Source organism: Genypterus blacodes, unplaced genomic scaffold (assembly GCF_046128005.1).
Source record: "Genypterus blacodes isolate CSIRO-AG114 ecotype Tasmania unplaced genomic scaffold, CSIRO-AGI_Gbla_v1 ptg000030l_1, whole genome shotgun sequence".
NCBI lineage: Eukaryota > Metazoa > Chordata > Actinopteri > Ophidiiformes > Ophidiidae > Genypterus > Genypterus blacodes.
Window position 1 is genome coordinate 2373615 of NW_027466843.1, and position 26838 is coordinate 2400452.

The 26838-nt window shown below is 43.8% G+C and overlaps 3 protein-coding genes across 4 annotated transcripts in view; all 3 read right to left on the reverse strand.

Annotated features, from left to right (window-relative positions):
* Nucleotides 1-414: 414 nt before the first annotated feature.
* On the reverse strand, nucleotides 415-5657 carry pdia2 (protein disulfide isomerase family A, member 2). The gene is made up of 11 exons (XM_076145535.1): nucleotides 5320-5657; nucleotides 4517-4723; nucleotides 3664-3797; nucleotides 2743-2880; nucleotides 2323-2439; nucleotides 2083-2208; nucleotides 1763-1954; nucleotides 1475-1595; nucleotides 1190-1368; nucleotides 906-1058; nucleotides 415-689 (listed from the first exon to the last, which is right to left on the reverse strand). Exons 1-11 carry the CDS (start codon nucleotides 5570-5572, stop codon nucleotides 660-662), a joined length of 1650 nt encoding a protein of 549 aa, XP_076001650.1. The 5' UTR covers nucleotides 5573-5657; the 3' UTR covers nucleotides 415-659.
* Nucleotides 5658-8840: 3183 nt separating this feature from the next.
* LOC142994714 (toll-like receptor 2) lies at nucleotides 8841-11805 on the reverse strand. The gene is made up of 2 exons (XM_076145536.1): nucleotides 11773-11805; nucleotides 8841-11444 (listed from the first exon to the last, which is right to left on the reverse strand). Exon 2 carries the CDS (start codon nucleotides 11433-11435, stop codon nucleotides 9060-9062), a length of 2376 nt encoding a protein of 791 aa, XP_076001651.1. The 5' UTR covers nucleotides 11436-11444; nucleotides 11773-11805; the 3' UTR covers nucleotides 8841-9059.
* Nucleotides 11806-12448: 643 nt separating this feature from the next.
* tmem131l (transmembrane 131 like) overlaps nucleotides 12449-26838 on the reverse strand; it is a 29691-nt gene continuing 15301 nt past the window's right edge. For both annotated transcript variants that reach the window (XM_076145383.1, XM_076145382.1), the window contains exons 7-34: nucleotides 26462-26566; nucleotides 25233-25310; nucleotides 23989-24139; nucleotides 23797-23855; nucleotides 23609-23714; nucleotides 23406-23508; nucleotides 21233-21377; nucleotides 20291-20461; nucleotides 20025-20094; nucleotides 19797-19920; nucleotides 19633-19702; nucleotides 19415-19524; nucleotides 19241-19310; nucleotides 18945-19078; nucleotides 18683-18825; nucleotides 18407-18593; nucleotides 17743-17928; nucleotides 17396-17545; nucleotides 16741-17284; nucleotides 16521-16633; nucleotides 16205-16374; nucleotides 15854-16060; nucleotides 15056-15134; nucleotides 14821-14930; nucleotides 14514-14646; nucleotides 14178-14251; nucleotides 13632-13768; nucleotides 12449-12991 (exon numbers count right to left, since the gene is read on the reverse strand). In XM_076145383.1, coding sequence (XP_076001498.1) covers nucleotides 12683-12991; nucleotides 13632-13768; nucleotides 14178-14251; nucleotides 14514-14646; nucleotides 14821-14930; nucleotides 15056-15134; nucleotides 15854-16060; nucleotides 16205-16374; nucleotides 16521-16633; nucleotides 16741-17284; nucleotides 17396-17545; nucleotides 17743-17928; nucleotides 18407-18593; nucleotides 18683-18825; nucleotides 18945-19078; nucleotides 19241-19310; nucleotides 19415-19524; nucleotides 19633-19702; nucleotides 19797-19920; nucleotides 20025-20094; nucleotides 20291-20461; nucleotides 21233-21377; nucleotides 23406-23508; nucleotides 23609-23714; nucleotides 23797-23855; nucleotides 23989-24139; nucleotides 25233-25310; nucleotides 26462-26566 — 4038 coding nt within the window. In that variant the 3' untranslated portion in view covers nucleotides 12449-12682. The remainder of the gene's footprint in view (nucleotides 12992-13631; nucleotides 13769-14177; nucleotides 14252-14513; nucleotides 14647-14820; nucleotides 14931-15055; nucleotides 15135-15853; nucleotides 16061-16204; nucleotides 16375-16520; nucleotides 16634-16740; nucleotides 17285-17395; nucleotides 17546-17742; nucleotides 17929-18406; nucleotides 18594-18682; nucleotides 18826-18944; nucleotides 19079-19240; nucleotides 19311-19414; nucleotides 19525-19632; nucleotides 19703-19796; nucleotides 19921-20024; nucleotides 20095-20290; nucleotides 20462-21232; nucleotides 21378-23405; nucleotides 23509-23608; nucleotides 23715-23796; nucleotides 23856-23988; nucleotides 24140-25232; nucleotides 25311-26461; nucleotides 26567-26838) is intronic.

Below are 26838 nucleotides of genomic sequence, written 5' to 3' on the forward strand. Positions count from 1 at the left end.
GTCTAAAATACCTTATATTCACCACTATGACATAATCTAATATGTACAACAGGTCACAGATAAGTATGATCCCATTTAAATCATTTTATTTCAAGCTTTTATAACATTGTGGCATTACAATCTGGACTACATGTTTGCTTGTGTTTCTTTCTCTCTCCTTTCTCTCTCGCATTCACACATCTTTTCTCTAGTTTTTTTTCCTGTTGTTCCTTTCTTGTTTTCCCCTTGTCTCCCGGCTTCTCTGTCTCTCATTTCATCTCTCGCGTTCTCACTCTAGTTACTATATTTTTGTAGGGCGAGAGAGAGAGATTTGTAATACCACTGTAATAACATAAACAGAGAGGGAAGGAGAGAAGCAGATGAACAAAGAGGCACCAGCGCCCCCTGTCTTACTGAAGGTCTTCACAGGACACCAAGCGAGGAAGTGAAGCGTTTGAGATCAGTGGATGAAGGATCACAGCAGGGAACAGAAACAGGATTTAACTTTATTAACAAAAGGTGAAACATTTTTGATAAGTTGGAACTGATGAGACTTGGTCAATAAATGTTGGTTCAGCACATCTGGCACACATCAGAGTCAGAACACCGTCATGTTTGTGAACCAACTTTATTAAGAAAAATAGGAAGACGCTAAAATGATCTTGATTGGCAGAACGACATCACAGCTCCTCTCTGTTTGGCAAAATCTCCTGAAAGAGGCAGAGACAGACCGCATGGAAGGTTTAGGACTGTGAATGGACTCTTTATGTTTAAGTATAATTGTTTTGCACTGATCATCTGTGTGTTGCATTTGCAGAGATTCTTAACCTTAACTGTGATATTGATATTATTGAAGCTTGGCACAATCAAAAGCGTGTGATCACATATTGCATCAAAACATTTAACTTCATCTTGACTTCACTCACATTATCGTCTTCATCACCCTCCTCCTCATCGCCCTCATCCTCGCCCTCATCATCGCCCTCGGGCTCGACCTCGGGCTCCTCAGGTAACACTCCTCCATCATCCAGGAAGTTAGACAAGCTCTCCAGGTCCTTCTTTCCTGTGTAGAGGACAGGCTGGAGGACAACAGAAGGGCGAGACAAAGAGAAAAGACAGATCATGAAAACACTGATTATAAGACTCGTGTGTGTGTGTGTGTGTGTGTGTGTGTGTGTGTGTGTGTGTGTGTGTGTGAGCGTGTGTGTACCTCTTTGCCGCCTGCAGGGTAATACTGGAGTGTGGGGAATCCTTTAACGGTAACAGACGCCGCCTCATTGACCGTTGAGTCCATCTTGGCTATGAGGATGTCATCATGGTCGGCGTACTTTTCAGCCAGCTTTTTCCAGGTAGGAGCCATATCTTTGCAGTGTCCACACCATGGAGCATCTACACACACACACACACACACAGATAGTATACAGAATATTAATCGGACGGACAGAAGAATCTTCATAGCTGGATGCATGCTGGAGCTCCGGCCAGGCAGACTTACAGAACTCCACAAAGACGTTTTTGGTGGTGTCCAGAGCGACAGAGTCAAAGTTCTTCCCCACCAGGACTTTAACTGGAGCTTTGTCCCAGTCCTCAGGGATCTCCTCACTCTTGTAGTAAGGCTGCAGCACCACAAGCACAGCAGAAAGGAAGAGAAGGGCTTTAACTGAATATGCTAGTTAATTTAGCATTTATACAATAATTGAGCATTCCTGTATGTCTGTAATAGTGTTGTGCGTATGAAGTGTGTGTGTGTGTGTGTGTGCGTGTGTGTGTGTGTGTGTGTTACCTGGGCGGTGCCGTCCACCACTGCCTTGCTGAGCTCTCTCAGTGACTCCTCTGTCGCCGCCCCGCTGAGACTGTACTTCTTCCCCGTCTCTGTGTTGATGATGCGTTCGGTGGGGATGTTGTCCTCCGTTACGCCAAAATATTCAAGTACAGTGGCCCTGGTTGAGGGCACATCAATCTCCACACCCAGCATCTAAGTGCAAGCACACACACAGGACACATTTCACTTTAATTAGTTTTTGTTTTTCTATTCCCTAAATGTAACTCTCGCACACACACGCTCACACACACACACGCACGCACGCACGCACGCACACTTACCTTGCCCCTGAACTCTTTGCAGACAGTCTTGAAGTCTTCCAGCAGGGCCACGTGACTCGGCTCAGCGCTGTTGATGAACAGCAAGTTGTGCAAGCGGATGTTGGAGCCGAAGATCTTCTCTGCAGTCTGAACACACACACACACACACAGACACAAACACGTATTGTAATGATATATTGTAATGCTACGTTTCTAAGCAGGTGTGTATTCTGTTTATGCATGTGTTTGTTTGGTGTTTACCGCTTCTGTAAATTTGATGACCAGCTCCATACTGTTGTCTGTGATGAAGGAAGCCAGCTTGTCTTTGTCCAACTTCCCCTCATCTGACAAGGCGAAGTCTGCTCTGCCTTCATCAAACTAACACACACACACACACACACACACACACACACACACACACACACACACACACACACACACACACACACACACACACACACACACACACACACACACATGAGCCAAACCATTTTCACCGTTCCTGTTCCATCTCAGCTCTAAACCTAATCTAGACCTAATGTAAATCCTTTTCTCTCCTCATGAGGACATAGGACATGGACCTTTGTTAGACACTAGATGGCAGCAAAAGCTCTCACAATGACCTTCTGGTATCTCTGCACTGCCTCTCTGTTAACATGTCCATTCTGCACATGTTCTCACCTTTTTGAAGAGCACCACTGAGTCGCTCTGCACGTCGTACTTCTTGAAGACCTCAGGATTGCTTGTAAGACCAAACTCAGCATCCATCATATCTTTGGCGACCTCCAGGTAGGTCTTAGCCGCATCACTTTCCAAATTCTGATGGAGAGAAAAGAAACTTTATTTGGCACAATAAATACAGAGGCAGATGATTTAGTGATTTGAAGACATAACAGTATTTGAAATCCTACAACAAATGAGGGTGGAATGGACAAACATACTTGGCACCATTAAGTTAACATTTCACAGCACATAACAGCTACAGTCTGAATGTTTGGCCCACTGTGCTTCTTTGATCTTACCTTCTCCAGACCCTCATTTCAATTCTCTAAACACATTGAACAAGATGCAGGTCCGGCCTCAAATCCGGACTCATCCAATTTACTTTTGAGGTTTCTCAGGGGTCTTTTTCCTGCTGGAGGACCCCGTGATCTGAGACTGAGACACTGATGTCTCACACGGGTGTGCTCCAAAATACATATTCAATATGACCTTAGAGCATCTGTGTTTCACCAAAGGGATACTGAATGTATGAAGTCATCAAATCTCCACTTTGTCTTTTCTATGTGTCTCTGGTGGTCTTCAACCATCTTCATTCATACACCAACAGATGGTAGAAGATAGAAGAAGATTCTTTATTGGGTCAAATCACATGCAAACACCTCATGTAAAATTTGTCTCGCACCCCCCTCTTACCTCACAACACACACACACACACATGCATTACAGAGGGGTCAGCGTAACGGTGCAACATGAACATCAACCAGTCTTCCTCTTTAGTCTTGTATCATACGTGGAGCGTGTTAACTTTAACCTACGGGCCCTAAACATGTCTCATGGTGCGTTTCACCTTTGGCCACGTCACTCCATAGAATCACTTACAGTAAAGAAGCCGACAATACCGATGTTATGGTCATCCACAAATTTGGCTGCTGTTTCTGGAGTTTCCAGAGATTCAGCAGCTGGGCTGGACTGACGCTTCAGCCACTGGAGTATGCCTTTAGCTGTCCTCTTGCCTGGGAACACACACACACACACACACACACACAAACAGGGTTATATTCATGATCTTTGCCGTGGATTTCCTGGATTTTCTAGTATTATTTCATTTCACACTTCCCACTGCTTCATCAATTTCAGTGATGAATGCATGCAGAGTGGATGTAACTTTAGATTCAATGGGATCAGGATGCCAGCTGCCAATCAGATTAATAGTTCATGATTAACGCTACTGCTATGTTAATGAATAAGCCCCCAGCAGTGTCAGAGTCAAACAAGGTACTGCTCATAGACACACCTGAGGAGGGCATGCTACAGGTTTAACACACACACACACACACACACACACACACACACACACACACACACACACACACACACGCTGTTCAGTTACGACTTTAAACGAAATTAAATAGCCTCAGGTTCAGATCCAGTTAACAGGGTAAACAGTGAACAGCTCCTGACACACACACACACACGCAAGCACGCTAACACACACACACACACACACACACACACACACACACACACACACACACACTCACTCACACACACACACACACACACACACACACACACTCACTCACACACACACACACTTCACGGACAGAGCTGTTCAGTTTGATAGGTCTAGTGGAGCATTTGGACAGAGGGCCGAAGTTAAAAGGCTGAATCTTATCTGTATGCGAGTGTGTAACAACTTTGTGGGCAGTTTGGATATTCGTTGTGTTTTTACCGGTGTAGTCGACAGGGTTCTCGCGGTCTCCATTGATGAAGAATTTCAGTGTGGGGTAGCCTTCGACCTTAAACTCTTCGGTCAGCCCAGCGTTTTCCGTGCCGTCCACTTTGCCCAGGTGGCTCTTTGACCCCTCATCCTTCAGCTTCTTAGCGGCTTTTGCATATTCTGGCTCCAACTTTTGACAGTGACCACACCATGGAGCATCTACACAGAGAGAGAGAGAGAGAGAGAGAGAGAGAGAGAGAGAGGGAGAGAGAGAGAGAATGAGAGAGAGAGAGAGACAGATAGACAGAACTAAGGTGAGTTCAGGCAGGACAGCTGTTCCTCAGCTCTCCTTTTTCGTTCCACTATCAGATATGCATGGAAATGAGCTGCTGATGTGAAGAAGCAGTTAGGCCGCAAACTTTTCCCCTTCAGCTCTACCCCCCCCCCCCCCCCCCCCCGCCTCCCCCCTTTTCTCTGTGACCTCTCTGCTCTCTGCCGGCGCCTCTGTGGGAGTTTTGGAGCAAGAAACCATCTGGACAGGCCGAGCTCCAAAGTTTGATAATGTTTGGTTCACAGCGATAAGAACACAAAGTGCAAGTAGACCTGACAAGAAAGGTTCCTGCCTTACTGGACTTGCGTCTCCTTTAGGACGCTGTACATGTTAGTGACACAACATTTAATGTGCCATATGTTGACACAGTCTTATCTTGAATTGGAATCTGTTCATGCTTGCTTATATTCTTGACACTTTCTTTATTTTGTGGCACTATTTGTACGACTCCTACTCCATGACATAAGTGACAGCAGGTACTTACAGAATTCCACCAGCAGAAATGCATTTTCGCTGAGAGCTCTGGCAAAGTTGACGTCATGGAGAACCATCACGTCTTTCTCTTCCTCTATGTCTAGCGTCTTTTCTTTCTTTGGCGTCTCATCCTCTGAGTCATCCGCGACCGACTCGGTTTCTGGCTCCTTGTCGTTCCCTTCGTGCGTGTCGTTGGCGTGGATGCAGATGGCCCCTACGAGCAGCCCCAGCAGGGCCAGGGACAGGAGTGTGTGTGTCCTCATGTTGGTCTCTGTGTGACGCCGCCTGACTGGTCAGCTGCTCCGGTGGCTCTGCTCGGGTGTGGAACGACAAGCGTGTGAGCGAGGCAGTTTGTACGTTCAAGTGTCTGTGATGAAGAGTGTGTGTCGAAATTCTACTGGCCTTCACGCCTATCCAATCAAACCAGATGCCTGCAGGGACTCTTTCCAGTGTAAACCAATGACAATTTGCCCTGTAGAGTCATAGTTTGTTTAACTGACTGATTGGCTGATGAGCCTCATCACACGTACAGTATACCTGCTCAACTGCTTTCCGTCTCCCCCTCTTTACTTTATATAAATTCTCTCTATCATTTACATCACCCCCCCCCCCCCCCCCCCCCCCCCACACACACACACACACACACACACACACACACACACACACACACACACACACACACACTTCTTCACCTCCTCTCTTGGCCTATCAGACCCTCATTTACCTAAAAACCGTCCCAGCACAGCAGGAAGTTTAAGCTCTCTGTTCTCCAGGATTCTTTTGTTTTCTTCTTTTTTGTCATTCATCCACAGCTCAAATGGACACAATCATTTATGCACGTGTTAGGGAGTAAAAAAAATCTAAATGTTGATGTTTATTTGTCACTGATTAACAAGTGGAAGAATCCAAACCAGTGCAAATGTTGGTGCAGTGAGTCACTTCAAAACAAACTGTACATAGGAGACGTATTGCAGGGGCATCACACACACACACACACACACACACACACACACACACACACACACACACACACACACACACACACACACATCAATGGTTTTCTGTCATTTTGTGTACATGGATTTATCTTGAATGAAGTCCAAGCTGTCACTTCCCCTTCAGTTGTGCTCTGGGTGCATGTGTGTGTTCTCTGTCAGTGTGTGAGGGAGCTCAGGGTTTGGATCCCAGTTTGCCAGCAAGTCACTGAAATCAGGCTGAGTGTTCTCAAGCACCTGTGTGTGTGTGATGGGGTTTGGGAGCGGATTGTAGAACATGTTGGTGTTTGTGTTCACGCTGTCCTCTGAGTGTGTGTCATTGTTTGGGTGGTGTGTGAGGTTGATCAGAGAGCAGCAGGGGATTGGCTCAGTCCAGAAACTGAGAGGCAGATGCCGCTTGATCATCGGTCGGCTCTGACTCTGGGTCGGGCCCCAGTGGTCGAACAGTTCAGCTAGCGGCCCCAAACCACTGTTGCCCTTAGCAACTCTGACCTTCTGACCATCAGCGACAGAAGAGTTCTCTTGGTCGTCTGAACTTCCGGCTTTGGCAATTTTCAGCAGGTCATCGTAGTAACGCAGGCGCCCGCTGGTCATTACAGAGATGGAGTCACTGTAGATGTCACAGGCATCCTGGTCGTCTGGACGACCAAAGTAACGCTGGACATCGCGACTGATGACGTCAGCAAACCTCAGCAGCTGCTTGGTCACATCTAGTGAGTAGCGGGCAGGACGAATGAAGACTTCCTCCAGACATTCCTCCTCTTCTTCCTGAACTTCAGATGTACCGTCTTCATCTTCCTCCTCCTCCTCCTCTTCCTCCTCTCTGTCCTCTTCATCTTCCATCTTCTCCTCAATCTCCTCTATCCTTTCTTCCACATCGTTCTTGCACGGGGAGAGCGGGAAAATCATGGGGAAATAGTGAGGAGCTGGGGCCTGGAGAAGGACATTCCTAATGACACCTGTGGCCATGCTGACTTATTAAACCTGGAGAGACCAGAACGTGGGAGAAGAGGGATGAAGGCAGGGTCTTCACAGGATAATATGCAGGCTTTCTGTTTTTAAAATTAGCTGTAGAACTTAAAGTTTGCTTTACCTGACAGCCAGGCTGAGGTGAGATCCCGTCGACGTGCTCAGTGGGTTCTTCTCCGAGGGAAAAGTTTGGCCTGGTTCATTGATGGATGGCTCCGCTACTTAGGCACCACTGTGCGTGGGCGTGTGTGTGTGTGTGTGTGTGCATATGTAATACTGGTGCAGGAGGGCTGTCACCATATATATACCTCAGCATGCGGCTGCATGTGTGCGTCTGCTTCTGGAGGAGGCAGCTTCCAGAACAAATATTTGCGTGCCGGATTGGTCAAACGCACATTGTTTACTTTATCCCTTGGCAACCAGGGAGGGGGCCCAAGGCTAATGGATCCTCTGCTAGGGGATGATGAAGAGTTGTTGCACACATGCACACACACACACACACACACACTCGCACACACGCACACGCCCCACTGCTTTTTCCGTTCCTGTTATCTGGCTAGTTAAAGGGTAAAGGAGCATGAAATCAAATCATATGCCGTTTTGACTTCTAAAGGGGGGACACTCACACACTGCTGATCGCTAACTACGCCGGCCTAAGGTACAGAGCAACCGGGCCAGTCACATACAACCACACAACATCACGATCACACTGAGGGAGTTACAGCACGTCCACGTCAAGCTTATCAACTGGAATCCTCCCTCTGAAGTGTGTTTGCTAAGTCACAGCATCACCTTCACCTCAGGCTATTGACTGTAATACGGGTTTGTTACAGTTGGAACCCATACACCTGAACTAAACCCCCGTAACCTTATATGTGTGTGTATATCAGGTTTGACCCCCTCGCACACATCTGTAACGCTGATACGTGCGCATGTACATATGTGCATGTGCATCCGTCTGTTTATGTGTGTGTGTGTGTGTGTGCAGCATTAGTGTGTGTTTTATCAGGGCACCCTAACTCCCCTGGCCTGCCTATCATCAGTATCCAGGCTTCTGTGTTGATTTTAGGCCTTAAGATCAATAGCGGCAATATGTCAGCTCTCAAGAGCCTGACAATGAATTACACACTCTTTTAGGCACACAAGCACATGAACACACACACACACACACACACACACACACACACACACACACACACACACACACACACACATTTTCTTCAGATGTCATTTACATCAAGATAATTTAAAAGCAACGGTTATATTAGGGATCATATGTTAAACTTTTCAGAAACCAACATTGTTTTAAGTTCAACCTCTGTATACAAATGTTTAATTTCCGATGACTATTTGCCTTCTGAAATGATGAAAAATGTGTATTTTTTGAAGTAAAACACAGAAGTAACAGAAAAACCAAAGAGGCCAAAATGTGGGGAATAATAAAAAAATAAATAACCTTAGATGTCCAGTGGCACACAGATGGATTTATTGATCATGCACATTAAGAATTTGTTTTTACAGCAAAGTTAATATCTAAATTAATTTTCAATTATGATTACACCTCACTGCATGATATAGTCAAAAAAAATTTAGAAAATGAATTTAGATGCTCCTTTGGTTATTGGACTGGCACCAAATACAACAAAACAAACGTATATAAGTATAAAAGTCAAATAAAATATAGTCCAATTAAATGAAGCAAAATATGTTAGTGTGTCAGGTTGATAAGACATTTCAGCACATTTCAGAAAAAAGGGTTGATAAATGAGTATAACTTTAAAACCCCTCATGTGTCATTTTCAGGTCGCTTTATAGCCCTTCTCAAACTTTGCCAAAACCTGGGTAGGTGGGCTTCATCATCAGGCCATTCCAGATACGTCCTGGAGTTCATGACATTGCGCAGTTTGCAGAACCTCTTGGGGATGGTCTGTTTGTCAATGGGCTCTAGCAGAATCAGCACTGCCAAGTCGGTGTTTTGGTCCAACAGTCTAAAATGGGAGTAGTCCAGTTCATATTTACACCATTCGCTCCTGATGAAATGCTGAGAGAGGACAAACAGGGTCCTGTGGCTCTTCTCGATGGAGTCTATAATGTTGTCTAAGATCCAGCCTCCAGGGACAAAGTGTCTCCCGTGCAGACAGAGCCGGAGACGTGGTTCGTTTTGTTCGAGCTCCGGGATCAGATGTGCTTCCACCCAACCGGAATCCATCTGGCTGTAGGAGACGAAGGCGTCATACTTGAGTTCTGCTCGTTTTAAAACAGGCTTCCTCTTCGCTCTCAGCCAGGCCCAGGTCATCTTCATATACCACAACACATTGAACTTGTGACAGAGCCCTACAGTGAGCAGCAGCACCGCCATGATGCCGGAACAGAGGAGGGACAATGCTAAAGCCATGTGACACTCAAACACAGACAAATGTGCGTCCCTTACAGCCTTTCCTCTCTCAGAATCGGGGGATTCGCAGATGTACTGGTCTGCTCTGTCTCTTAGTTCGACTCTATGTCCGGTCAAGCCATCTGCCATCAAAGCTACAAAGTCACATGAGCAGATGTAAGAGTTGGAACCAGCTTCCAAATACCCAAGCATACCATAATCATTCAGGCCGTCACTGCTGAACGTTGGTAAATTATTATTTGGAATGGAGAGGAAAGTTAGATGGGGATATAAACTCCCACTTGGCAAAGCAGCAATCTTGTTCCCAGAGATGTACAACTCTTTGAGACAGGGAAGCCCAATGTCAAACACGGTTAAGTCATTGTGGGAAAGATCGAGAATCCATAAACTCTTCGGTAGACAATCAGTCACTGTGGTTAACCGTGTCGACGAAAGGTTAAGAAATTGCAGATTTGCCGGCCAGCTACAATTCTCAGGCATTCTATAGAACTTATTTCCACTCATGTCAATGTTTTTCAGGTTATCTAGTTTGGTGAAAAGCTGGCTGTTAATTGACTGCAGGTAATTCTTGCTGATATTGATGGTTTGCAGACCCTGGAAAACATCTTTGCCATCGCACATCAGATAGACCAATCTGAAATCATCGATGAAGTTACTGCTAATGTCTAGGTATTGAAGATTTGAGAGGTCAACAGATGTTTCACAGGGAACAGCAAACACGCTAGAATTGATCACGGACAAACTGTGCAGAACTTTCATCACAGGTGCTAAGAAAAAGAAGGCCGGAAAACTATAGAACTGAGGAACTTCTAGGTTTTTGAAGACAATGTGACCTAAATTGTTAAGTTTTAGGGGAGATAAACCGAGATCGAAGTGGGTCAGGAAGAGCTTTGCATCTTCAACTACAAACAATGTAACATTAGAGTATGACAGCATTCTCAGAAGTGCAACAAAAGCTGCAAGCGTCATGCTACTATTCTTGAACCTAAGGTGTGTAGTACCGCCCTTATTGGCTGCTTTGAATGGGACCATGTGATCCGCTTTGTCAAACTTTGTATCAGCAAAAGTAAGCGTTGTGTTTGGGTTTGCGACATCAGACATTAACACTTCTGCTAAGGTAGGATCCCTCTCAAATAGACCCCCAAGAGCAATCGATACTCTTCTAATTGGTGCAATTCTTCTTAAACTCCCTATCATGTAGCTTTGCAGGTGCTCTCCGCGAAAAAACAGCTCTTCAAGCTCTTCACTGAGGCCGGAAAAGTCATTGATTGTGATGGACTGAAGGTAAGGTCCTCCTAATTCTAGGCGCCTCAGTCCCTTCAGTGGCTGGAACAAATGGCCTTGTCCCAAAGTTTTATAATTATTCCCTAACAGATTCAAGTGTTGCAGGGAAACAAGGTTTTTAAACCATTTCCCAGAAAGCGACTCCAGAATGTTTGAGGATATGTCCAGTTCCTTCAGATTTGACAGAGGGACAAATGCTTCTTCTTGGATAGTCTGGATTTTGTTGTTACTCATGGTCAAAGATTGTAAACTTCCATAGCCATGAAATTCATTATTCATTATGCTCCACAGTTTATTGAACGAGAGGTCGAGCTCAGCGATGTCCTTTGATGGGATCACAGGGATTCGCCACAGGTTTTGCCTTGAACAGTCACAGTAGGATGGTTTCTCACAGTGATGACACCGCGGTCTGGAGACTGAAGCTGAAGCGGAGCTCAGACATGTCAGCAAATGGACGAGCACAAGAAAGACATAGACTCTCATCTCGACTTCCTGCCAAACACACAAAAATGTATCTGCTCATTGGATTTGGCTAATAACAGGTAAATATTAAAGGTTCTATCTGACATTCTGGTAGAAAATGTGTTTAGGACATAAACATAGTAAGTGAAGGATGCTTTATGCTCTTTATGTAGAGTTCTTTTTCCAAATTTATGGGTTAAATACACATCTCAAAACAAGTCTGAGGGCAGATAGATCATTATAAGACTGAAACTATTCACAAAATAGTGAATACAGGTAACTTATGAGTAAATACGATTTATGAAAGTTCCTACAAATGAGTTTTAATTAAAGATACGCTGTAATATAGTCTACAGACCTTGAGGAGTCCCAGTGGCTCACCTGCGGCTGTTCTTCCTTCTTCTTATCATTAGTGAGCTTTTACATCAGGTTTTATTCTGTTTCAGCACGTTGAGTCATTAAGTTCCCTAACAACTTCTCCGTTTGCTGATGTTTATCTTTCATGTCATTCATTCCGCCACAACAGGAAGTAGCATTACTTTAGGCAGATGACACTTTAGGTTCAGTTGCGTGCCAATGGTTAAGAGAGTAAAATACATCACTTCACTCACACGGTTGGTTTGTTCTCCCAACAGCTTTGTAATGTGTGTGAATGACCGAAGCTTAGAGAATGGTATGTAAAATGCTGACAAAGCTATTATTAAGTCCTGAAAGGGATCAAAACCTATTCGTTGACTTTTCTTCACCTGTTTTTGACCTGAATGGCACCAAAAACCTGCTTTGTGTTTTGTGAGGAGGAAACTTTTCAAGGTCATCTTCAAATATCTTTGAAACGGACATCTTTTTTTCAGAGGCATTAACCTATAATCTTAAAGCACAGCGTGGACGTGCTTTGTTTTAAGGCATCGCTCTTCCATAAAACAATTTCTCAGCAGGTGCAAGTCACTCTCATGTGTTTCAACCTCAGGTCTTGTGTTTTTCTGTGGAAGACGATGTGGATTAGTGATGTAATAAAAAAAGGCTGAAATGTTGTCAAGTACAAAACCTTTTTTTAATTTTCTATGATCAAAACTGCAAAACATCTAGAAAAATATACAACAAATGCTTAACCTTTCACAACATTTAACATTTGAAACTGGGAACATAAAAGAAAAGGAATATTCACATTTTCCCCATTAGTGATAAAAGCACATTCATTTTGTTTCCTTTCTTTTACTTTTTAAATGTTTTATATATTGTTTGCAATTATCATTAAGGTCTGTTCTTTTTTAAACATCTCCACAGTAACCGGAGTCGTTAGAGAGCTGTGAGTTGGAGCTGCGGTTGGAGGAAGAGTTCCATATATCCAGGTTCATGTGCGGGCCGAAGGGGTGGAAGCTGGAGTACTGGATTGGTCCGCAGGTTCCCTCTGGCTGCCGGATGAAGGGAGAGTGAGGGGGGGTGATTGGGGACACGGGGGACATTGGGGCTGACCGCTCGGTTTGGAAGTGGCTCTGGTAGGGCTCGCTCTGTGGCGTCCAGATGGACCCAAACAGGCTGGACATGGGGGACAGGCTTCTGGTACCAGGGAAGTATGGCTGTGGACCACGAAGAGAGAGATTAGATTCCACCAGCTTTTACTTACAGAGCGACAAATGCACACCGAGTCCCTTTGTCACACCCTGTGGCCATTCATCAACTACTCCTTGGAGATAAATAAAGATTTCTGAATCTGATCTCACTCTTTCAGTCCGAAATAGCACTTACGCTACGGCTGCTAATGTTACACAGAGCACAGCCTGAACCAGCCAAAAAGCAGAAGCAGCGAGTGAAAGAGAAGTTGATAAAAGCTGACGTTCAGTAAAACGGAAGCCATCATTTCTGCCAGGGTTGTTCCACTTTTTGACAGAAAGTTGAGTGATCAATGTACACAAGTTAATAAATTCCAGGAGATTAGCTTACATTCAGCATGTCCTTGAACATGTGAACTCCCCTCACCTACATGATAGGCAATCACTTTTACAGCCAGTGCTGAAAGAGTTACTCTGACTTTAATGAACATAATGTTTTACTCACAACGGATCTATTTTGCCCCATTTATAGATAAATGCTGGTTCCATCGTGTCAAGTGTGACAATTTTATCGATATTCATTTCACTGTAAACTGATTTAATTATTAATGATGGTACTTGTGCCAGGAGAGCGCAGGTTAACAGGTTTGTGTTTGTGTGTAGTCACCTTGCTGCCCACACATGCTGCTGTGTCCCAGGCTGAGGGCGACTCCTGAGGCTGCTGCTCCTCACTCCAGCTGCTCTGCTGGCTTTGTGCACTCGGAGCCTCCGGACATGAAAATCCACTCTGGAAGTTGCCATTACCTGTAAGGGGATTACAAAAATAATCATTAATCTATTATTGCATTGTTCTCAAAAGTGAAGTCAATTCCGGGTCAAAGATGTTTGTGATTGAATTCGGAGCCACGTTTCCTTAAATCGGATTAAAGCATTATCACACAAAATTAATTCTAAATTGTTGAGCAGAGGTCCAGGCCTCTCCTGATAACAAATAAAGGGATTTAGCCACATAAACATTTCAAGCTTTCACAAATGATAAAGAAAACAAGTCACCAAATCTGACAGTCACGACCCTAATTCCATGTTTAAACACCATCCTGCTTAAGCTCAATTAACCTCCTATCTATCGTCATATCTGTTCAAAGATTGTAGAAAAAATATGAATACGCATGTGTATTCAAGTATGTACAATATGTGACAAACTTGTACCCACCTGTCATGTAGTTGGCGGCCTCACAGTAGGAGTAGGGACTGTTGCTCTGAGTGTTGACACTATTCCAGGTAAAGCTGTTGGACACAAACAGGGACAGAACATATTGCTACACTGATCCACGGTCACATGAAGACACACTGCTGGAAAACCAATTACCCACAACATCAGGTATCATTCAAGAAGGACCATCAATTTGTAGATTAATGCCATAATCAACACAGACAAAAGATTTCAGAGAATATCCTTATAGATCTAGATGCTCAGTTCCTCACTCTTTTAGTCGTAAATCCTTAGCCAGAGTTCATAGTTACAGCGTAAACGCGTAGAGATACCTACCCATTGTACGGGCTTGGGGCTGGCGGCTGAGGTATGTAGGGCAGCGCTTCGGTGGTGTTGTATCTAAACTCATTGGTGAGGGGGATAGACGGTGCTGACCAGGTCTCCTCAGGCACGTACTGAGCTGTCAGATCTGAGGGAGGACATGACACCACCTTTAGTTTACACAACACAAGCCTTTTGATTCAAGAAAAAGAAATTAGCAAAATATAAATACCCACTAAAGTACAAACTTAAGCACTGTAATGAAGTATTTTTACTTAGTTAGTTTACACCACGGCCTTAACACAAATGTGTGGTTCGTTACCCGTGTTCCTCTCCACTCCAGCAGCAACAGCAGCAAAGCTTGGGGCAAAACTGGGTGCGGGTCCGGGATCGGGGCTTTGGCACTGGTCTTTACGGTACAAGCTATTCATGCTACAGAGACAAAAGGCAAAAGGTTACAAGTTAGTTTAGTACACTCCATCATTTCTCACTAACCAAGCTGGCATTCACTTAACATCGATTTCTTACTTTATATTTCTTAAGCATTGTGTGTTTACCTCAGAGCCTTGTAGTTTGTATTCATGGTTTGGTAGCAGTCTCTTTCTACTGGGTAGACACCGTACTGCATGGAGTCCCCTGTAGAAAACAACACTTTTCAGATTCAATTGTTTCTTCACGCTGACAAAAGTATCAGTGGCCCATCATCGCACAAAACTGTTATGCACCATCTTACAGGAATAACATGGGGTTTTCTGTATGGAATAAAGTCTCTCTCTATAAAAGTGCAGCATTGCTGGATAGATAGATAGAAAGATAGATAGAGGATTATACACACATAATAACTAGAATAGAATAAAGTAGTAAAAATGCAAACTACTGATTAAAAGGACAGAAAGAGTGGATGGGCGCAGGATTGACTTTTCTTATCTGAAGCACTACTCCTGCCTACGATGCGATCTGTAGCTGCCTACACTGCCGTTTGACATCATCCTGTAAAAACTGTACCTGCATCAACATCACTGATTCCGTCCTGTACTCTTCGTCCACACTAACCATGCCATGTTGTCACAGCCTTCGGACGGCCCTGGCTTTCTGCTGTTTCCTGGCTGCTCTGTTTCAATCTACTTGAACATTATATTTCCTATCTTGCCTCAGAGTCTAGTCTCTCCTTTCTCGTTGGCTCTCTGGCTCCATTTGAAAAAGGATAATATTAACAAACATACAACCTTCTTTCTTTTCTCTCTTTTCCCACTCTTTCTATATAAAACAACATCTCAAATGTCCCATAACTGGATGCGTCATGTCAAATGCTTGCTTCAATAAAAGAAATACATCAGATGAAGCACTACTCTTACTTTTTCTAGATGAGGTAGTGCAGGGATGTGTGCGGGCGTTGGGGTCTTTGTCTCCCTCCATGCTGCTGGCGCTGCTCCAGCTGCCCCAGCTCCCTCGACTGGCCCTCACACTACCGGATGAGCTGCCAGAATCTGAGCCCGATTCACACACTCCGCCACCGCGGCGCTCTGCAGCACACTTCCGGCGAGTGCGAGCAACACTCACACCTGCCAGACATCACCAAAGGGAGGTTGGATTAAATCAGGGGCAATTACTGATATTACAGCCACAAACTGGTAGCCATTGACGGCCATAACCCTAAATCTGTGGCTGAGCTGATAACACTGAAGTACGGTTGTGAGCACTCTCACCATTCTGTTTGAGTGGACTCTCAACGCTCTGTCCAGGCTTTGGTACTTCTGATTTGGAGACATTGCAGTAGCGGTTCCTGTTGCGTGTTCCACTGATGTTCCAGTCAGCTGGTTTCCATTCAACTTCCTTCTCCCTCTCAGACACGACAAGCACACTGTGCTCAGGAGCACTGTGGGATTCACAGGTAAACAATGCTTTAACATCTCTTTGCTTGCTCTTTCAAACAAAGCAAATACAAAAGAAGCTGGTATCACACACGTTATGGAAAATTACAAATGTGAATGTAAATATTTGTTTAGTGAGTGGGTCTCCTACCTAGAGACACTTTCTGTCTTCCTGCGGTTCCTTTTTCCCTTATGATTCCCTGATGCATCGCCGATCTCCACATTTTGTACTTTCTTTTTCTGGGCTTTGCCGTCTTCTCTCAGCTGGAGAGGGAAGGGAAGAGCATTATGATGATGATGAGCTTCATAATAGGAAACAAATAAGATATTGTATATACACAGCAAACTGTTAGACATCAGAGTTTACTGACCTCCTGTTCAGAACTGTCCCTTTTCTCAGAGTTGCTCTTTTCAGTGCAGCTCTTTACTGCAGGACTGCACACTAGCAGGCCTGGTCTAGGTCCTGGACCCAAAGTGACATTTTCTGGGGAAAAAGCTGGTGTTTCCATAGGAAACATAACTGCTGCCGGCACCTCATCTTCCATGATGCAGTGGGAGTCCTCTTTGAAGTCTGGTGATGGTTTTTTGTCCAGCTCACTCATAAACGGTTCATTGTTGTTGTTGTTGTTGCAGATATCAGGGTCTGGAGTCTGAGGAGAATCTGGTGACTGGTCGTCATTCTCTTCCTCCATTGTCACAGCATCAGCTGCTGCTGCAGAGGGGTTTGACTTGTATTTGGAGTAATAGAGAGAAACCTTGTGTTTCTTCTGTGGCTGGGAGGTAGAGGAGGAGCCTTTCTTTGAGGACTGAGCACGTGGGGCAGGGCTGTTAGCCAGGGCTGCAGAGCCACGACCCTTCCCTTTGTCAGAGGTATGACAGGTGTCCACATAGCTCTTGCAGCTTCCTTTTGTTTTACTGCACAATCAAGATATAAAAAGGGAGAACATATGAAGTAATCTGACAAAAATCATCTTTCATTCTGTAGACAATAGAGTTTCTCAACTGCAACACTGAGATGCAACGTACTTGACTCCATTATGTGTGATGTTGTTGACAGGGCCATTGTCCCGGGACAGAATTGAGTTGTGGTTGCTCCTGATGCTGGGAGTAAAGAACTCACTGAGGATATACTGGGCCTGATGAAAGGCCATCAGACACACACCAAACAAGGAGAAGCTGGAAGAGAAACAGATACAGAGATTACAGAACATCTGGAAGCAGACTTCAACTCCTCAGATATCCAGCACACTTCAGACTAAATGTTTAACTAAGACCTGAATATATGTTTGTCACAATCATAGCCCCAACAGTTCTCTACTCCAGGATGAACCAACTATTACAAACTCACTAATATACAGTTAGAAGATACTGACCAAGTGAAGACGAGGGTGACAACCCAAAAGGTTTCCTCCCAGCTGGGGCCAGGAACCACCTGAGCACACAGGGCCAACATGTGGTGCGGCAATGTCACGTTGAGCGTAAAAGGGAAAATGGTCCCGCGTGATGTCACCACGATGAGGTCCCGGATCACCCAGGAAGAGGTGAAGTCTGGAGTGAACCTGAGCACACACGAAAGAAAATGCAAGTGCTAAAGGGATGAGGAAGTTGTAAATGGGGAAGTGGACTTTAGAAGGATGTGAAAGTGGAAGACAGTAAGAAGTCCAAAAGTTTGGTTCTCTTATACATAAACCCACAGATGCAACTTCATTTGTACTGATACTCACGACTGCAAGGCAGAGAGCAATGAAGAGGGTAAGAGCCAAACATGAAGTAGATTTAGTCATGTGTAAGTATGTTGTAATTTTGTTTCTCTGGTGACATCACTTTGTTGGTTGATGTCACTATTGTTTAAGGTGGCTTTGGAGTCTAACACTGCTGTACGCAACAGCTTCATTTAAGTTTGTAAATGTAGTTTAGGGACAATTTTGGAGATTATTTTCATACATACAGAGGAAGAAAAGAAAATAATTAAGGCAAAGAGGTGCCACTAGAGATGATTCCTTCTTAAAAGAAAACAAAAATAGACCATCAACTTACGCAATAGTGATCTCAGAGGATGCATTGTGGTCGAGGCTGAAGGAGCGACACTGAAGTACCTCAAAGCCATAACCTTTGCACTTGTAGCCATTTATATTCATCGACATTACAGTCAGAGGCAGCTCTCCTGCATTCTCCACCTTGAAACTTTTTCTGATGGCGAAAAGTGGCTTGTTGGTGCGGAGACCTACGTGAGACATGAACACATCAAACATTTCATTACAATGACACCGTCTGTTAAAAGGGAATATCAACATGCGTAAATATGAGTCTCACCGTCCCGACACTCCATTAGTGTTGACTGAGGAACGTTGAAGCGCAAAGACGCTCCGGGTCCAGGAAGTTTGCCCCCGACTCGGAGCATCTCCTTGGCCCCGTGGCCCTGCACCTTCACCATGTCAAACACTGTGAGGTTGTTCCTGAAACACAACACAAACACACTCAACGTGACATGAATGTTGTGCTATAACAAAGACAGTTTTCATGAAATACACAAAATAGGATCCAGTTCTGTCACCAATACAATATGAATGGGTACCTGATGATAACAATGGTAGTGGTAGGTTTGTGTTCGGAGGGAGTAAAGACTACTGCAACCTCTCTGGTCTCCCAGGGCTGCAGCAGCAGGCGCAGAACGCCCTCTCCACTCATTTCTCCCACATACTCGCCCAACTGAAAACACATAAAAAAAGCAAAGGCGTGTTGGCAGGACAGCAAAGACGAATAGCATCGTGTTCAGCAAAAATAATGTATATTGGCAGCTGAAAGCAATACGCAAACATTAAAAGATCAAACTGTCAAAACTGTATTCCCTAGCGTGTTCTCAGTCTTTACCTTGGGTGGAGTAGCCAGAAGAGAGAACTCTCTGGTGGTGATGTTGACAGAGAGGGGGCTAATATTAAACCTGCCAATGAAAGAAAAAAAACCCTCAAAAAACAAGGTCATTTCCAAACCACTTTAGCCAAGTAAATATTTACCACATAAAAACACACAATACATATGGCACACCATTTTGTTAAGAGGTCCAGAGCCTCCAAGGGAGCCGGGTACAGGGAGAGGACTCTGATCTCTACTGAAACCACAGAAGAGGAGGGGTTCTTCAACACGAATGTCTTCACCTAAAACAAGAAAAACACATCATCTTTCTGCTGCAGGCACATACCACAACTTGTAAATCAGGCTTTAAGATATATAAATCTATTTAAGTTAACAGTAAGCCAGCCAACCTTGCTCTCATTGATTGGTGTAGCGCCGAAGTCCAAAAGAGAGGACGTCTCCACCGGGAGTCTGGGCCACCTGAAGACCATAGGATCCATGTGTTTACTTCTGTATAATTACAGACTATAAGATGCTCAATGGAGTGAAATCAATGTGTGTACTTAAAACTGACCTGCAAGGCAGCTGGTCTTTGTGACTCTGCCATTGAGAACACAGCTCAGCAGCCAGTTTGCCGTCGATAGCCCAGGAAGAGGAGAAAAAGTCTGGGAGCAGAGAACGCTGCCACTGAGAACGACCTGGAAAAGCAGATGGAAAAGTAAGGAACAAAGAGATTCAAATAGAAAATTCTGATTTTGCCTCTTTCTCTGAAACAAAGAGGAGTCGGGAGTGCGTGCATCACCTGCTTCAGACAAGCCGAGTGGGCAGGGACGCCCACACTCTGTTTCAGCCTCAAACACCACTTCTCCTTGCTGCCAGAGTGAAGATATCATCAAGTCAGTTTTCAAGTGTTCATTAAATGCTTCATTAGTGGTCGCATGGTGGTTCTCTAAAACTTATACAGTAAATTCTTACAGGTCTATGGCTACAAAAAAGTTTGTCATATGCTGTGTACTATTAAAGATAACTTGCTAACAAATAGTAATAATCTGACAACACGATTTCTACCTTGGAAGGTGTAGAATGGAAGTAAAGGGGGATCTGCAAGGCGGTGCCCAGGCTGGTACTCAGACTGAGGGTGGAGAGCAGGTTGGTGGGCAGAGACCTGCTGAGCAGCTGCAGGGACAGGACACGCCAACAGCCCGGGGGCACCGTCAGAGGACTGCTGAAATTCATTACCTGGCAGACAAGAGGGCGGCAGAGACATTACTGTCAAATCCTATTGTTAGTTTGTCAATCGACACTTAATCATGGCAGGAGTCAAGTTTCATATAAGCTGTGTCCCAACACCTGGTGATCCGTCTGCATACACAGCATTTAAATCATTATATACACGCCCGACATGAAGGCTGGCCTAATTCCTAGACACCTTAAACATGCCGTCTACTAAGGTACCTTATTTTGACCACATTATTATTTCTACTAGTGTGAAGTTTTTTGGAAATGCTTAATTAGTAATAAGTACAAGTACACATGTTGTACAAAAGCTAGCTAGTGCTATCCCGAATGTTAATGGACCATGGAAACTGGATAATTTCATTTAAATTACTCAGGTTATTGAAATAATCTACTATTGTGGTTACTGGCACCTGTGTGTAAGATAGAGAATATTAGGTTGTTTTCTCAAACCAGTGTTCTTTTTTCATGCAGGAAGCCTTCATCAATGCTCACAGTGAGAAAGACTCTTTTAACAGGAACAACTTGGAAATTATTAAAGACATAACATCAATGTAATATCTAAATAGAACTTGTATTTTTTACCCAAACAGACAAGTATATCTAAAAGTTATGAAAGTTGTAGGAACTTAATATAAAAACACAAGCTGTTTCTCTAAGTGGCCTGTGCAGGGGACAGCGTCAGCTCTCGATGACATCGCTTTTAAACTAGTGCGTCTAATGCCCAACCAGGCAGCCTGAAGCAGGACATAGCCATGATGTCATACTACATACCTTCATGACTCCTTGCAGTTTCTGTGCCAGGCTGGCATTCATGAAAGTGAGCGGCGAGTGGAAGGGATTGGTAAACCACAGGTCCAGCTGGTCTGCGTCTCTTTGTTTCACCTGGAACAGGCTGAACAAATCCCCCACTGTCCCTCTATGGGAAACAATAACATCAACATTAAAATGTGTTTTATGATACTCTTCAGCTAATCCCCACATCATGTGAAAGTAAAACCTACAAGATTAGAGTACCACCTAGTGACAACAAAGTGCAACTGCCATGTATTAAATTCACACTGTGACAAATTGGGTCGGTTCCTCACGCAGTGACTTTAATGAATAAAATTCAGCTTTACAAATCTGTGTGATCAGCCAAAATCTGAATTTCTAAAACATGGATTTTCTATAACCACCAACTGATACAGTACTTTGGCTGCCGTCATACAACTGCAGATGAAAATCTTCCAAAATGTGTGGAATCAATCAATTGCAAGTTTGAGGACAGCTTCATAGTAATAAGTTTATGTATACAACTGAAGGGAATATTGACCTTATGTGCACAAAAATGAAACAAAGCCTAAAAAAACCAAGATCTGCTGATTTGAAAGGACTGAGAAGCTTACATCATGAGAACACATCTTAATTAAGAGGAATTAATAGGGAAGGAAATACATGAGACGTGGGAAAAATTTGGGCTCCATGTTTATTTAAATCCACTACATGACACTTGAGTCATCCCATGACTTATTCCAGATCTCACCCTGTGGCGTGTGGTCCTCCCTCCACTATGCTCTGCTCTGAATGGTCAAGCATGTACCTGGCATTCAAATAGCAAAAGCAAAGAAGCAACACAAAAAGTGTGCCAGGCAGTACCAGATTAAAACCCAGCAGTCGGTATTCTCCCTGATGTAGCACCGCCAATATAGCTAGTAAGGTGACTGCCATGGTGAAACTGAACAAAATAATATCCATCCAGGAGGGAAAAACCCGACATTGTAGTGTAGACATGCTAACCATAGACCTGTTGTTGCAGAACAGCACTTTTATCTGGGAAAATCCATCTGGGTTATCATCACCGACTCTGACACAGCATCATGAAATTTGATATCGTTACAAGCCAGGTTATGACTATGACATCATCGTGTACCTCCATCATCTGCATTACACCTCGCCCTACATGACTTCCTGGACATTGGCCGGATGTGACAGACACCCGTTTCAGCTGTGGGCTTCATTAAGCTGTTACTTCCTACATGCACTGGACTGGTTTGTAGCCGAGTCTGACCGGGTAGGGATGAGGATGAGTACCTCCAAATCTGAGGTCACGGTCATGGTTCATGGCTTTTCTGGATGTTCCATACCATTTGTAATCTTTCCTTCCGCCTACCTCCATTCTCCCCAACTCACTTCCCCACCTGTCACTTCCCTCTGACAACAGGAATGCAGCACAAAGAGTGATCTACCTAAATGGACAGAAATATGTCAGTGTATATCCAGAGATGAGCAGGTGGTCCGCTTCAGTCTCAGTACTCAACTGACCGTGGTTCAGAGTGTGAAGGATCAGACATTCTTAACCAATTTGGCAACCAAGTACAAACAGGACAATCCAGAGCAGAACATTGAGAGAGTGGACCAGCATGTGTGACGAGGCGTCAGCGTGAAACAACGGCTAAGAAGGTGAGCACACTAGAGATGGAGCGTCAAAAGACTGCATTCGTGGCACACAGAGAAGATTGGACTGGACCACAGAACCCACATGACTGGATTCGCATAAAGTAAATGAACATGCAACCAAACTTGATCCCACATCTTGTTTTTTCTTCACAATTAATTCTTCTCAACATATATATGAATACCATGTTTTAAGTTAAATGTTATAAGACTCACTTAGAAAAATTCTTGTTTGTTGAAATGGCCTTTGTTTACTTTATTTGACAGCTTGTACACACGGAGCAACAAAAGTATCTGCCCAAACTCAGGCTAAAGACGAGCCTACTTCACACTATCCAGCATTTATACTGACTAAGTTTATGTGAATGTAGACATTTATTGAAGAACTCTTTAAAATCAGAACAGAATTACTAAAAGTATTTGTATTATATTATATCCTTACACAATTAAATAAAATGCAAGTTTAGCTCAGCTCCTTGAGTAATTCAACGTTAAAATGAGGTTTTGGTACCTGCGTGTGAAGTGTAGTCCAGGGAAGGTGTAGGCTGAACGATTTCCCAAAATCTTCAGGTTGACATGGCTTAAGCATTTCCTTTCATGGCCTGGCAATGAACCTGATATCATAAGGTTGTTATGTCATTAAATCATAAGTACACTTGTAAACTATGATTTGAAGTGAGCAGTAGTTATGTGGAGTGTAACGACTCTACACACCTCTGCATGCTAGAGTAGCCACTTCAGTGAAGTTTTTTGTGTCTGGTCTCAGGAGAATCTGATTAAATTCCAGGTCAGCATCTACTTTTGACAGCACCTGCATGTCCTGGGGAGATAAACACATCTCATCAAAGCCGGGACACAATGCTGCCCAGATGGCGTGAAGGAGCAGAGCAAAACCTCCTTACCTTTACATACAGTTTCTTGCCTCCCGAATTTAGTATATAAACTCCTATTTTTGGCTCCCCTGTAGAAGCAAGTACAAACCATTAAAACAAGGTACAACTATTCTAACAGACAGATAGTACAATGCTTTAAAATGAACCCAATACAAGTCACTTTAAGCTTGTCATAATCCCATAGAAACGGGCTTCACCCACCTACTGCACCCCGTCCAACAGTGGGGGCCAGGAGCACCAAAATATGCTCGATGACGTAAGGCTTGAGCTTGTCCAGGTCAGCAGGCCGGTCACCGCGCTCTGACAGATTGATCTGCAGACTGAGACGCTCCTCACTCTGGAGGCAGGAGCCCTGGGACAGGAAAAGAAAAGCATACCAGTCACGCACAACACAGAGGCGGGCAGGGAGGAAAAAAGATCGGAAGACTGAGAAAACTGATACGGAAATACCAAAGGATAGACAAGAGCCTGTGCTGAGCCAGATGTGAACGTGAGCCAATGTATGATTTGAGTTATTTTCTTCACATTAGAACCCGTCAGATATAAAGTGTGCATCCACTGGCGTCTAACAAGCAGCAACAAGCCGCCCCCTTCCCCTGTGACTAACTGACTTGAAGCTGACAGATCAGTACTGGGCAGTGCAAATCTCACTGCACAGGCATCTCAGTGGGTGACTCACAACATGACAACCTGCAGACAGATTCCCTGGCCTCACATCACTGTGGCCAGGGCGTGTAATAACAAACATAATCCCTAGATACCAAGGTTACAGCTTACTTACTTTAAGGCCCCAATCTGCGAGGGGTATCAACACTGACCTAAAGCCAGGTCTCAGTTCTATTTGGAAGGACTTGAAAGAAGAGCTAAAAACAACTGAGGAGAAGGTGTTGATCTCAGATACAAGTACAAAGGTCACAGCTAGGATTCCCATGCAACTTGACATAAGGAGGAGAGTATTTTGGCTAATTAAGGAAACACTCAGTTAATCAGCAGCTTTCTCTTGCATCGTGTGTATTGCTCCACCTGGGTACTGGGAGTTCTGCATCAATTATGGAGTCTCTAGAGGGAGCAATTAAAATGCCAACAGGAGATCTCACCCTCCTTTGGGGTTCTGAGAGATAACAGACTGCAGTCAGATAAGGAGACCTGCAGACTGATAACTTCTATTCTCTGACCTTCTGCTCAGAGTGGAGGCAGGCAAGCATGCTGCTACTACTGAAAACACTTAGTTCATTTATTATAATAGAATATTTAATATACAGTTATGATGAACTCTCCTCATTAAATTGTCACCTAATACAAAAATGCGTCTATAATCTATAATAACCTACACTCGGGGGACAGAAACAAACTGTGGTGTCCAACATTAAAAACTTTCACAAATTAAGAATACAGAATATATAATGGACACATTTACATAAATATAATATGTGAAGTAAACATACCTGAGGCGAGCTGAACAAACTGTTGGGTAGGCTGCACTCCAGGAGTAGACCCAGTATAGTGATGTTGGAGGCATCTTCCTACAGAGGGGATAGACAAAGGCAGATTAAATGGTGGTTAAATGCTGAAATGAGCGGTCATGTAAGCGGTCCTATTTTTACTCCTCGTTTTTATTTCTTTAACTTACATGTGTTTCTAGGCGTGCCACACTGATCTCTAGTGGTGATTCAATGAACTGCATGATATAGCTCAACGTTTCAAGCGGCTAGTTCCCAAACCAAATTTGTTTCTTTGTCACTTCCCTAAAATCTACGGACAAATTATTCTCAATATCTTTTCATCATTATGACCAAAATACAGAGTAAGTACATCTGCTGTCCATAGCAGATATAGCAGGGATGGTAGAACGCGGTACTGTCCTGTGAAAGTAGCTATAAATAGAGTCACATAAAAATGTTTTAGTATTATGTAAAGATGACTTTTTTGCGACCTGTCAATGTCTCAACATCAATGCCAACTGATGTGAAATATCAATCACTCGCATTTGATCTTCAGGTATTTTAACATTTTAGATCATGAATTTGTCTGGTTTGTGAAGAACATACGACACAGAAATTGTACAACAGGATAAAAGCCCAGGAAGTGAAGGTCACAAGATAAACTTTTTTGTGTTTTCTAATGTGGAGAACCGTTGTCTACTGACATATGTTGAACACAGGGAGGGGGAGAAAGAGGGGGAAAACTTGCATTCAGCACAAACAGTGAAAGCAGAGTGATTGTGAGAAGTACGGACAATCTGACATTTTGTAACTACCACCATACTTCCTGTTGTGGAGGGGAGGACTCCTTTCAGATGGTTTCACATACACTTTCAGCTTCTCACAGACTTTCACCACCTTGCCTTTACGTCTGAAACGGTTTGCTGCTATGTCAATGTCGTGAGTATTTGCATTGATCTGAAAACTTGCTTGCGTATACAAACAAGAGCATTTACACAAAGAAAGCATGGAACACTTTTAAGTGAGCACCAGCCTTTTTTTTTTTACTTTATCACTGAACGCACACATTGAGATAACACTGCTCGTCTTTATCCTTCACAGAGCCAGTGTAATTTGTACGTCTGTTTATCAGCGCTGGCAGGATGAGGGAAATCATCTGTTTCCAATGATGACATGTTATCCTGCACTACATATGGTTTGCACTCACCACAAGATAAACATTGAATGCACACCTGAGTTGGGGTCAGCTTAATGCTTTGAATGTGGGGGATTATCAGCAGACTGTCCTTTCTTTGGGCAGACTTTAATGACCCTCTGTGGACTCCAACACCAAAAACCTAAAAGAGGAATAGGTCACAATTATATGAGCTCTTGAAACAAGGTGCATGACAGTTACAACACGCATACTGAACTGTTGAACGGTGGTGCCACTTGTGTGTGTTTATTAAGCAACAGATTTCTCTCTTGAAAATGAGTTTGTTTGCAGGTTCCAGAGGCTTTGGAATCAAACTTAGTAAAGCTGTCAGACAAATCAAAAGACATTCTGAAACTATGAATAGCTAGTATCGAAGGTCAGACAACCGGATGTCATTGGTACTACACACAAAAC

What these genes read in the sequence shown, in the direction of transcription:
- pdia2 (XM_076145535.1), bottom strand. Translation starts at nt 5,572, where the DNA reads ATGAGGACACACACACTCCTGTCCCTGGCCCTGCTGGGGCTGCTCGTA. An exon ending in GTATTGTCGGCTTCTTTACT is followed by an intron (nt 2,881 to 3,663) that starts GTAAGTGATTCT and finishes TCTCTCCATCAG; the next exon opens with AATTTGGAAAGTGATGCGGC. An exon ending in TGGTGGACGGCACCGCCCAG is followed by an intron (nt 1,596 to 1,762) that starts GTAACACACACA and finishes GTGGTGCTGCAG; the next exon opens with CCTTACTACAAGAGTGAGGA.
- LOC142994714 (XM_076145536.1), bottom strand. Translation starts at nt 11,435, where the DNA reads ATGAGAGTCTATGTCTTTCTTGTGCTCGTCCATTTGCTGACATGTCTG.